This window comes from Gymnoscopelus braueri (assembly GCF_963280865.1).
Source record: "Gymnoscopelus braueri genome assembly, chromosome: 5".
In the NCBI taxonomy this organism is placed as follows: Eukaryota; Metazoa; Chordata; class Actinopteri; order Myctophiformes; family Myctophidae; genus Gymnoscopelus; species Gymnoscopelus braueri.
Genome location: NC_137606.1, coordinates 52,071,629 through 52,084,873, shown reverse-complemented (window position 1 = coordinate 52,084,873; position 13,245 = coordinate 52,071,629). Strand labels below are relative to the sequence as shown.

At 41.4% G+C, this 13,245-nt stretch overlaps 1 protein-coding gene across 1 annotated transcript; it reads right to left on the bottom strand.

The window, feature by feature from the left end:
• Window positions 1–1,119: 1,119 nt before the first annotated feature.
• Window positions 1,120–3,210, bottom strand: LOC308085982 (zinc-binding protein A33-like; the record flags this gene model as incomplete). The annotated part of the gene is made up of 3 exons (XM_080429299.1): window positions 1,120–1,149; window positions 1,636–2,435; window positions 2,646–3,210. The coding sequence occupies 3 exons, from the start codon at window positions 3,208–3,210 to the stop codon at window positions 1,120–1,122; spliced, it is 1,395 nt and encodes a 464-aa protein (XP_080285425.1).
• Between the last annotated feature and the right edge of the window lie 10,035 nt (window positions 3,211–13,245).

Below are 13,245 nucleotides of genomic sequence, written 5' to 3'. Positions count from 1 at the left end.
GCACAATGTGTCGCATTGTGAGCTTGTAGATGTGCTATTTTTGGTATTATTATTTGTAGGGGAAAATAATTGTCTATGAAGACCACCCGGTGTGGTTCAAATGTGCAATGACCTGTGCTTTTTTGTGTAAGCTGCAAGCTTCTAAAAAGGGCAAATAGAAATACTAGACGATCAGGAAATGAAGAGTAGGTGGAACATCTTGATAGCTTACACAAAAGCCTGAGTAGATGTTAAATGACTTTAGAAGTTTCAAAGTCAAATACCATTTTAAAGGACCACAATGGAAATAAGATCTCAAGCTTTTTTTTATGTTTGATCATTTTGACAGATACTGTATGTAAGATATACTGTATGTGCATTTTTCTTCTATAAAAAATGCACAGATACGCGCACTGACACACGTATGGTCATCAAAGATGGTTCAGCTCAGCAGGGACAGCCAGTGAGTTGTGTGAGCTTGTAGATCAGCTATTTTATGTTTCAGACATTTCAGTTTATCCTTTTCGTGCCATGCACATCCCAAACAATACATTATTACCCGCGCCAGCGTCTAAACGCAGCCTCAAACATTACCGGCTCGCCACTCAGTCAGGATTGCCAGGTTGGAGAAAAACAAGCAACAGCAACAAGCAAGCAGGTTCATGAAAAAACAAAAGCCAGAGGGAGCAAGACGGTGGATCTATATAAATAATATACGTATTAATATGGGCTCCTAAGGGGTCCGCAATGTTTCGTGCGGCTCCCAAGACTCCCACCCCCTGATGTTTTTTTTTTTATTAATTTTTTTATCCCACAATTTTTTTACCCCAAAATACGCGGGCCCTCACTATAGAGCCCCGTGCGCGGCTAGGGGGGCAGGGCGCCCATAGGGCGCCCGGACCTCTAGTTCAATAAAATCTAGTCTCGGACATTTCATAAAAGCAAAGGTTAAAGCCTCAATCTGTGATTTCTTCAGCTGGTTGGCTGTATGTAGTTCTCAGGAACAACATTACTTAAACATCAAACATTTTAAATATTGTGTTAATAGTTTAGGAAACAGCGCTAGTGTGGGGGCCTCTTTTCACACTGTTTCACAAGTCACACTTTAGGACCTGGCCATACAAAAAATGTTGTGAGACTTTATTTTGCTGCCCTGAGCCTCAGTTCTACCTGAGAGGCCATGTGAAGATGCAACGCGAGAGTGCGGTCTAGCCAACACCAACTCGGGACTCTTGAATCCCTGCCCTCCACAGCCTCCTATAGCATCAGCATGAGAGGCCATAACACTTGAAAATGACTCTTTTCATGTAAGGCTGAGTATTCGACTAAGGCTGCAACTATTGATTATTTACATAGCGATTATTCTATCGATTACTTTTTTGAATAATCGAGAAGCACCTTTTTTATTTATTTTTTAATATATCAACGAATCGATTACACTTTGTCACACAACAATGTTGTGCAAATATTTTTACTTTTTGTGAATTTTTCACTTGTTTACTTTTTGCCTATAATGACAAGCCAAAAATATGGATGGATTATTAATCGATTATTTGATTAAATTATTGTTTTTTATTTTTGTTTTTATAATTGATTAAATCGATTAGTTTGATTAAGTTGCACCCCTATAGGCCTATTAGACTGTGTGTGATTGACAGGAGAGATGATCAGAGGAGCAGAGTTTTGACCATGATCATTAACACCAGGGCAGAAGAATGGATATAGTTTCTCAGTGAAAGTACAGCCAGTGAAGGAGTAGATATGATCTCTGGTGTCCACATCGTAAAAGGAGACCAGACCCTCCTCATAATCCACAAACACTCCCACTTTCTGGAGCTTCTCTCTCACAGGGAGGACAGGAGGGTCGGTACCAGCCCAGTACACGTGTTCATCCCTCAATGACATGGTCCAGTAACCGTTGCTGGGGTTGAGTGTGACGTCTCCCTTCCTGTTGATGGACTGTCTGGCCACGCCTAGATGCCACCTATCCTTCCCTTTAACCTGAACCTCATAGTAAAATCTTCCTGAGGAGACTCCTTGTTTTCCTAAGACAAAGGTACATCGAGAGAATCTCTCTGTGTTATCTGGCAGATTGTTCTCTGTGCCTCCATCATTCACTTGTTTTCCATCTTTAGACAGGATGAGTTCACAGTGTGCCGTGTCAGGATCCAGAGTTACATTCACCGCATGTTTCTGGATGCTTCTCAGTTCGGCATCATAAAGCTTCTCCATCTCTTGACTGATTGTCTTCTCCAGCTGAGCCACAGCCGTCCTCACAGTCCCCTCATAAGACGGATGGACATTGACCTTTGTTCCGTCCTTGGTATGTCGAAGGGCTTTGATGGATGTGAACCTTTGAAGGAGGTGGAGGTGGTCTTCAGTGAATGAGAGGTGCTTCAGCTCACAGCTTCTCTTCTCCAACTTCGTGATTTCATTTTCCAGCTCTTTAATGAAGCCTTCCGCCTGTTTCTCTGTTGTTTTATGGTTTTCAAAACAGCTCATCAGAGCAGCGAAGAACTCAATACATGTGTCCGCTATCTTTTTGTCTACGTCTTTCTTGCTGAGCTCTACCGAGTGTTTGACCTCCTGGATCTTCTGTTTTTTCTCCTGGATCATCTGCTGAACTTCAGCCTCTGTCTTTCTCAGCTCAGCCTTCTTTCCTTCACATTCTTCTTTCAGAGATACAATGTGATGTAGCTTGTGGTCTGACTCAGTGCAAAACTGGCAAACACACATGTGGTCGGTCTTGCAGAACAGCTCCAGAGGTCTGTCATGTTTCTTGCATATAAAGTCTTCCAGGTTCTTTACAGGGTTGATTAGTTTGTGTCGTTTTAAGGCTGTGACCGTCTGGTGACGCTCCAGGTGAGTCTCACAGTAGGAGGTCAGACACACCAGGCAGGACTTCAGGGCCCTGTGCTTGGTGTCAGTAGTACAAACGTCACACAAGACACCAACTGGTTCAGCAGGTTGCTGCTGTGACTTCCTGAACTGATCGGTCATCTCAGAAATCAAAGTACTTACAGAGACCTCTGGTACAGAGACTTCTTGTCTCTTACCGAATTGTTTTGCACATAGTGGACACTGACACAAATCGTTAGTATCCCAGTTATATTTGATACAGGTTTTACAGTAGTTGTGGCCACACGGAGGGGCAATCGGGTCAGTGAATACATCCAGACAGATGGCACACCGTAATTTCTCTTTAGACGGGTAATTGCTCGTACAAGCCATTTCTACACACTGAAAACCAAAGTGTGTCAAGTCAGGTTTATTTGTAAAGACTCTTTATCCGACCACGTCATACTGACAACATACAGGTGTGCGACGTCATCACAGAGATTGAAGTGCAACTAGGAGGCGGAAGACAGCAGTCTGAAGAGCATAATCACATTGTCAGTATGTATAGCATAAAGAAGATACAATCCGCACTCTCTAAAGAAGTCTTAGGAGTCTTTTTGGGTGGTGTAGCCGCCCCTATAAGTGGGGTTGGGACACCTCATTAGTACACCCTTCGCTGTACTGTGATTGGCTCATAATTAGTACACCCCTAGCATTAGTACACCCCTAGCTGTACTGTGATTGGCTGACTCTATTGGCTGACTCTATTCAGCACTGTGATTGGCTAGCGAGACACATGATGAAATCAATAACCTATAAATAGGACTATGCGCTTTAAAAAAAACACTTTTTTTTGTGAGTGAGCTTCCATCACTGTGATGACCACTGTGACGACCACACCACCCACTTCACACTGGGTGTGATTTTTTTAATATAATCCGCAGCAGCAGTCTACCAAACAGACGCGTTTCGGCACGCAGGCCTTCACCACTAACACTGACGAAGGCCTGCTTGCCGAAACGCGCCAGTTTGGTAGACTGCTGCTGTGGATCATAAACATTATTAAAAAAGACTCCTAAGACTTCTACAGAGAGTGTGGATTGTATATTCTTTATACGGATTATCTGAAATCTGCACCCAGTGTATTCAAGAACTTCTCCAGGCTGTCCTCGAGTTGAGCGAGCCTTTCCCTTGAAGTGAGTTGCAGTATATATATATATATCATCTGTAAGTGTCTGTGACACTTGTCCTTTTAACTTCAATTGTTTCTTAAGTTTGAAGTTAATTTATTATTATTTTGCTTATTTTGGGATACCTTTATTTTGACACTTCCTGTGTATTTTGGGCTACCTTTTTATTTTGACACTTCCTGTTACTTGACCGGCCTTATCTGAGGCGTGCTAGCGTTACTCACAGGACAGATCCATTCAGAGACCGTCAGAGCAGAGTGACAGTAGAGAGAGGCACGGCCGCTCACCAACGTGTTTCCTAAATCAATCAACGCGACACGGTACGAAATGTTTGTTTGTTTGCTTTGACGTTCTGTGGCCTATTTGTAACCTGTAACCCTGCACTTTAAATGTGCAGTTGGAGTAAGGTTGTTTTGTTTATATATTGTTCACAGTGCCTGTTGTGACGTTTGGGGCAACTATGATCGTTTGAGTTACCTGAAGCCAAGGTGGTTTTGTATGCAGCCCATAGCACCCTTTGGATAGCGGAGCGAGGTACAGGAGTGTTCTTTTGTTTGGATTTTCTTTCTGATTTAATTTGGGATCTATTAATTTGTTTGTCTGGTATTTTGATTTGGTTATGGTACATTTTCGTTTGGTATTTGCATTATTTCACTGAGTTATATCAACTATAAATTAACTATTTTATTGTTGAATTGTACTTTGAAAGTGATACTTTGAAATGCACTGATTTTATTGTTGAGTGAAACTATGAAATGATTTAATATGATTATAACAGTATTTATTTCTATTTTTATAGTTTTCACGGTGTTCGAACAGAGCTTCATTCTGTGTTGAAGAAAAATAAATACACCCGTTGAAACCATCCACCTTCGTCATCATTCAAATCCAAGGGCCGCTACAGTGAAAACTCGTCGCTGAAGCTACTCAACGTCGACACCACCAACCCATCTCATCTACAGCCACCTTCTTCTCAAGTCATTCAGCCCACTGCCCCCAAGTTTGTCACACACCACCACAGTCACTAACATACTCATTGAGGGGGCTTATGAGTTCTAACTGGTAGCCTCTACTGGTGGGAAGGTCACCAAAAGGACAATAAAATTGAAAAAATAAATAAAATAAAAAAGAAAATTAAACAAGAAAACACAAGGGTGAAATTCAAATGTGATTGGAATTTAAAGGTTCTGTCACACAGGTCAAAGAACTATTTAAGCTGCTTTTGACGCATTGTTGAAGGGGACATCTGTCTAAATTGTACTGTAATTTGTATGTTTGTTTGATTTATCCTTTTTGCGGTTCAAAGTGGTACTGTGGAGCTGCTCGGTGCTAAACGGTTATATACACCGAACGCCAACCCAGACCAATTAACCTCTGAAGTCAAAGTAATCACACAAACAGCAAAAATCCAAAAAAATGTCAAACACCAACGAGACAACAGTCAATATGGAGCATCCTGCAAATTTGGAAGAGACAGTCGGCACACAAGACGCTACTGAATATGAAAAGGCATTCACCAAGGCATATACTAACTGGACACATTCAGCAAAAGATGGCCGAACAGCATTAAAATCATTTTGTTCTGAAGAGATCCTCCAGGACATCAAACAAACTGTTCAGCACCAACATGACGAAATAAGTAAACATTATCAATCCATTCAACACAACTGCACCGCCACCCCGGACATCGTCAAGAAAATGGATACCTGCATAGTAATTACAGCAGAAATATGTGAAATAGTGGACAAGTACCTGGACGCCCTTGATAGGCCTTTTAATGAGGAGCTCGCAAAGGCACGTGTCAGGATGGCCTTAAGTAAGGAGGATTACGGCTCTATATTTGGACACACAAACACTGAAACGGGCATCTCCGACACATCCCATAATTCCATCTCCAGCCACCACTCCAAAACTTCCTCCAAAGCCTCTAGCAAGAGAGCCGATGCAGAGGCAGATCTTGCTGCTAACCAGGAAGAAGCCAAGGCCCTGCAGGAAATCCAAGAAGCAAAAACTAAACTAAAACAGCTTAAAACACAAAAGGACATCCGAGTAGCAGCAGCACGGGTCCAAGCATACAATAGATTTGAAGGCAATTCTGAACACCACAACAACCCACTCTCCGCTCCTCCAAATGTCCCATCAAGTGCTCAACCTAGCCCCATCTCATCTCAGCCCATACAAACATTCAGTCACACGTCAGCTACCCTGGACACCACCGGTCTCGCTCAATCACTCATAAGCTCACTCAGTATAAACCGTCTACCTGCTCCCGAACCAACAACCTTCTCTGGCGAGCCATTACAGTTCATAGACTGGAAAATGTCCTTCATGGCAATAATAGACAAACAACCTCTACCCGCTAGTGAAAAAATGTTTTACCTCAAACACTATCTGGCTGGAGAAGCCCTCAGAGCCGTAGAAGGCTTCTTTTATAGGAACTCGGAGGATGCCTACCAGGGAGCTTGGAGAGTGCTACAGGAGAGATACGGAAACTCCTTCATAGTGCAAAGAGCATTCCGAGACAAGCTAACGAAATGGCCCACGGTCAGCTCTAACGACCCTTTTGCCCTCAGAGACTTTGCGGATTTCCTCCAGAGCTGCGTTGAAGCAATGCCACATATCAAAGGACTATCTATACTAAATGATTGTGAGGAGAATCACAAAATCCTTCAAAAATTACCGGAGTGGATTGTGCGTGGCTGGAGCAGAATTGTCGTAAAGGAACTAGACGAATCTGGCGACTATCCAAGCTTCTCACGCTTCACTAAATACCTTCAAACGGAAGCCAGTATAGTCTGTAACCCTATTGCCTCTCCATTTTCCGTGAATCGCAGGCCCACAGATGAGAAAACACCTAAAAGAACCAGTGCCTTCCACACCACTGCCCAGAATAACAACCCCAAGCCTTCATTCACCTGCCCCATCTGTGCCCAGGAAGCACATGGTGTGGCTACATGCCCCATCTTTAAGGAAAAATCCATGGAAGACAAGAAATCCTACATTCTTGAAAATCATCTCTGCTTCGCGTGCCAGAGAAAAGGACACGGTAGTAAAGAATGCCAGAGGCGACATACTTGTGGCGCGTGTAATCGACAACATCCTACCTGCCTGCATGACGACAGAGGGTGACCTGCGGGAGACACGGCGAAGGAGTCCACTTCCACAAACAATAATTCAGGTCAGGAGATCCATTCCGCCATGACGCACACAGTGTTCACAAGAGCTTCTGCCACCTCTGGCGTTAACAGCTCAAGAGATGACCTCAGAAAGAACGATCAAATTCGCAAGCTTGAGGCCAAATCATCAGACTACGCGGAGCAGCTACGACTTATGCAGAAGACCAAGGAGAAGCTTGAAATTGCATTAGAAAAACATCAGGATTCTTCCATGAGGAAACTTCAGGAACAGAATGAGTCTCAACAAGGCAGCAGAGCAAAGATGGCAGAGGCGATGGCTCTAGCCCCGGAAAAGAAGGATCAGGAATGGATGAAGAAGATGGCAGTTCTGGAAAAGGAGAATGCATCTCTGTTAGCACGACTGGAGGGTAACCTGAGTGAGGATGAACACCTGCAGGAGCTTCTGAAAGAGAAGACCAGTCTAGAGAAGGAGGTGTCTTTAGCACAGCAGCAGGGCCAAGAGAGAGAAGGCCGCCTACAGGAGGAGGTTGCAGCTCTACAAAAGGAGAGAGATGAGAAACAGACAACCTTTATGTCAGGATTAGTGAACAGACAAGAGAGAGCAGAGGAACGAGGAGATGGTGGTTTCTCCATGTTCATCCAACTGATGCCCATTGTAGTATTGATCCTGGTATCCATCAGTCAGCTGATGGTGTCCACACACCCCTACAGCCTCTACTCCAGACCGTCCACTGGTCAGACCATACGATGGGAGACAGAAAACCTGCAAGTGGACTATTATGTCACTAGAGATTTAAAATCTGAGTACAAGGGCTCAGCACTGCAGAGAATTGAGAAGAATGTGGAGGATGACTACGTGTCCAATATCAGAAATAACTGCTGGAAGGAGAGTGAACGACTGGACAATTCATCCTCCCAAATCGAGCCTGTAAATTATGTGTTCTGTTGTGAATCATGTTTTGCTCAGAATGAGTTACCCCGTAACATGATTGGGGGGAGTGTAAGTGTCTGTGACACTTGTCCTTTTAACTTCAATTGTTTCTTAAGTTTGAAGTTAATTTATTATTATTTTGCTTATTTTGGGATACCTTTATTTTGACACTTCCTGTGTATTTTGGGCTACCTTTTTATTTTGACACTTCCTGTTACTTGACCGGCCTTATCTGAGGCGTGCTAGCGTTACTCACAGGACAGATCCATTCAGAGACCGTCAGAGCAGAGTGACAGTAGAGAGAGGCACGGCCGCTCACCAACGTGTTTCCTAAATCAATCAACGCGACACGGTACGAAATGTTTGTTTGTTTGCTTTGACGTTCTGTGGCCTATTTGTAACCTGTAACCCTGCACTTTAAATGTGCAGTTGGAGTAAGGTTGTTTTGTTTATAAATTGTTCACAGTGCCTGTTGTGACGTTTGGGGCAACTATGATCGTTTGAGTTACCTGAAGCCAAGGTGGTTTTGTATGCAGCCCATAGCACCCTTTGGATAGCGGAGCGAGGTACAGGAGTGTTCTTTTGTTTGGATTTTCTTTCTGATTTAATTTGGGATCTATTAATTTGTTTGTCTGGTATTTTGATTTGGTTATGGTACATTTTCGTTTGGTATTTGCATTATTTCACTGAGTTATATCAACTATAAATTAACTATTTTATTGTTGAATTGTACTTTGAAAGTGATACTTTGAAATGCACTGATTTTATTGTTGAGTGAAACTATGAAATGATTTCATATGATTATAAGAGTATTTATTTCTATTTTTATAGTTTTCACGGTGTTCGAACAGAGCTTCATTCTGTGTTGAAGAAAAATAAATACACCCGTTGAAACCATCCACCTTCGTCATCATTCAAATCCAAGGGCCGCTACATCATCATTATCTCCACCTGGCAGAAGGCAAGGGGGGAGATTAGGTTTTGCAAGATAAGAGTCTGCACAGTAGTAATATGCTCCACGTTCTTTTGTTTATTTCCGATTCAACGTTTCAATCAACATAGATCTTCAGGAATGTGTTGATCTTCATTTGTCCTGCACCTGGACACTTAAGTGGATGTGCATGGACTACTGTATCTCTCTTATCTTGTAGATTACTATAGGCCGATACCCATTGTACCCTTTGCCAGATTACCCATTGCCTACCTATTATCATTGTACTTGGAGTAGTAGACTATGACGTCATACTGTACTTATGACATTCAGGGATCTCCATGGGCATAAAAGGGAATCCGACTGATATCCTACTCGGCACATAATGCACATTGGTGATATATTTTGATTGCCTGTTTGGGTTGTGTCTTAACTTTACAACCTTGTTTTTTAAGCTGTTGTTTTTTACGTGTTTTACTGTAGTGGTGCATCCCAGCTTAAGATGTTCACATGTATGTGCTTGACTAGTGCATGTCATCATGTGTCTCGCTAGCCAATCACAGTGCTGAATAGAGTCAGCAAATCACAGTACAGCTAGGGGTGTACTAATGAGCCAATCACAGTACAGCAAATGTGTACTAATGAGGTGTCCCAACCCCATTTATAGGGGCGGCTACACCGCCCAAAAATAGTCACTACTACAATTAATGTTATTGGCTCATCTCTTTAATGCCGTTTGTCTGTCTGTCTGTCTGTTAATCACACCCACACCCTAGGTTAGATCAGGCTGAAACATGTCATTGCAGTGCATTTTTGTTATGATCTGGGAAAGGTCATGGGCAATTTATTTTATGTTATAAACTTTGATATTTAACTTTTGAAAACTGTAATTCTACACTGCAATTCGGTTTGGACTGAAAACTTTGCCCAGGTGTGGAGATGCCCAGTGGTGTCAGGGTACTAACTGACATCATGGTGGTACAGATATCATGGACTGGCCTCCAAGTACTTTGTGCCTGTTTCATTCACATACTAACCCAGGCAACATTGTATACAGTAGCAGTAATAATGTTAGACTTGTTCATTTCAAAGTCTTCAAGATCCCCAGTTTGATATGCACTGGCCCAATGATATACTCCACATCAGTGGTTCTCAATCTGTGGGCCGGGACCCCCAGGGGGGTCCCCACATGATTTTTTTGTTTGGGGCGGGGGGTCCCTAGATGACGGTGAAGTGAGAATTTAAGGACTTTTAAGACCCTTTAATACCTCAAAACATTTAAAAAGACCATTTCTGCATCAAAAGTAATAAACAAACTATACTATTAGAACTGGTCAAACATTGGCCAAATTGTCAAAAATATTAGAAAGAGGCAAAAATGTATATTTATCTGGAATCGAGTCAAACTAAATGTAATGCCTCAACTCCTACAATTCCAAGTGCTTGTCAGGATGGGGGGTCCCCACTTAAAATATGATTATTTTTGGGGTCCCCAGTTCAAATATGATTATTGTGGGGGGTCCCAGTTCAAAATGATTATTTTGGGGAGTCGCGGCCTGAAAAGGTTGAGAACCACTGCTCCACATGATACCTTTTTTTTATGTCTGGTACTCCAAATCTCCACAGTACAAATCCTCAGTATTTAGATAATTTAGATAACTGCTATTTTCAAAAGATTTTTTATACATTTTGCACTTGAAATGGGACATTCTGCACAATGAGTACTTTTGCTTTTGGTACTTTAAAGTAGGGTAAGTGATTTTTTATTTTTTTTAAAGGTTAAAGTACTATATTGTGATAGTAATCATTGCTACAGAGCGTTTGTTCGGTCACAGGGGTCTCTCCAGCTCTTTAGTAAACAGAATATAGTACATTTTCAGGTGACACATTTTAAGCCAATCAGGAGAGAGCACTGAAAATGCATTTTCTGTTTAATAAAGAGCTGGAGAGCCATTGGAGACTCCTTATGGACAGGACACTCTATAGTAACGAGCACTATCAGAACATAGACCCATTTTGCAATTATTTGAATAATTGCAAATCACTTACTTACTACCTTTAAGTATATTAAGTATATATTCATACTAATACTTTTACTCAAGTACATTTTGACTTACTTAAGTAAAACATGTACTTCCTCCACCACTGATTTCAAGCATCAATGGAGCAGCTGTTCACACCTTCAACTTTGACCTGCCGTCTTTGAGCCGGAACTGGAAAGAAGTACATGACATTGTTGTTGTTCCACAAACACAGCTTGTTTTTTTTCCAAAAATCCGCCAATCGGTACACAGTATCTCTATAGTTATTAACCGAAACTGGTCTTTCAGATTTTTCATATTCCATCCTGATTGGCTAAAATTAGCTTCCAAAGTTTGCAGGAGTACTCCGTTTTGAACAAAATGCCTCAAATCATGAACACAACATGATATTTCCGTGAAATTTTGCACACACATTCCCATTAGGCCGAGGAAGAAATACCATTTGAAATTTTTCAAATCAGCCTCATGGTGGCGCTATAACAGGCCAATTCGTGTTTTTACCTATAACTGCACCGAACTGTGTAAAACTTTGTATGCACGCTCTCTAGAGGCCAAGGAAAAATCCTTGCCCTGCATTTTTCACATTTGCCTTTTATAGCGCCACCAGGAGGCCGACTTATGTAAAACACATTTTTGGATATAAGCCTTCATATTTTATCCAAATTTCACACAAATCGGTACACGTGATCTCTATAGTCATGTGATCAAGACGGATCTGTTTGATTTTTCATATTCCATCCTGATTGGCTAAGATTGACATCTAAAGTTTGCAGGAGTGGCACATTTTGAACAAAATGCCGCAAATCATGAACGCAGCGTCCGATTGTGGTGAAACTTTGCACGCACATTTGCACTACGTTGAAGAACAAATGCCACCCATTGAACATTGCCCTATCATAGCGCCACCAGGAGGCAGATTTTTGCAAAACTATTTTTTAAAATATTACTCCTACTAATGTTGTCCAAACATCACGCAAATCGGTACACATGATCTCTTTTAGTCATGTGATCAAGGCGGATCCGTCCAATTTTTCATATTCCATCCTGATTGGGGAATTCCGAACATTGTTGGGCCACAATAACCTACCTGACCTGGCGGAGACCTGTGCTCCGAGGAGCACTTCTTCTAGTTCATCATCATTTATTTATTTAATACAATACAACCAATGCAAATAGAAAAGGTAGATAGAAAATTCACTAAATAGATTGAACATATCAAAATAATTAATTGTATGCAGTGTGTGGTTCTGCAGCATTCACTAGTCACTCATCCGTCCATAATGTTGTGTAACCAAGTTGAGGAACGCTCCAGGGCATTTTAGCAACTGAATACAAAGAAAATACTCAATGTCAACTTTGTTAAGTCAATAACATACCCCCTTATTTAATTGTAATATTCATGCAGGGTCTGTATTGTTTGACATTGCTGGGAGGCAGGGCCTTGACGTTTATTGAGTTATGAGAGAAGTACATAAAGTGCACTAAAGCACATCATGTACCTGCTCTTCCATAGTCTTACCAGTACTTTTTACCAGTTTAAATAGATTTAAAGTTAAAGGCGAGCTTTAATCTTAAAAAAAGAAAGAAAAAAGTTTTAACAAAAAACATTGGTCTGAGTGTTTGTTCAGTAACAGGGGTCTCCCTGTTACTGAACAGGTAGGTGACAAAACGTCAGACAATCAGGAGAGAGTACCCATTTATGAACATATATTTTTTTATAGCATTCCAGCAGTTAAAAAAAATTCTGCTCATTTATTTGCGTCATCTCTTCCAATTTCACTTGTTTAATCTGTATCCTGACTGAGTTCTCCATCCTGATTGGTATTACAACCTGAAAATGGATTTTCTGTTTAAGAGCTGGAGAGACATCGAGACTCCTGTTACTGAACACTCTATAGCAATGAGTACTTTAAGAATATAGAGCTATTGAACACCTATTTTAACCAAAGAAAATCACATACCCTTTATTCAATTTGTTTGAAGTTATTGGGTTTATATAGGAAGGGGACATGTCGTTTAAAATAAATATCAAATATCTAAATACTGAATCAAGCAACTTCGAGTAGATGTTAAAATGACCCCAAACATGTTTGAAAGTGAAATATCCCTTTAAATTAACACTGTGGACACGGTTTTACAGTCTAGACTGGTGTCCCAGGCCAGAGACGATGATCCGATGTTACTTTACATATTTTTA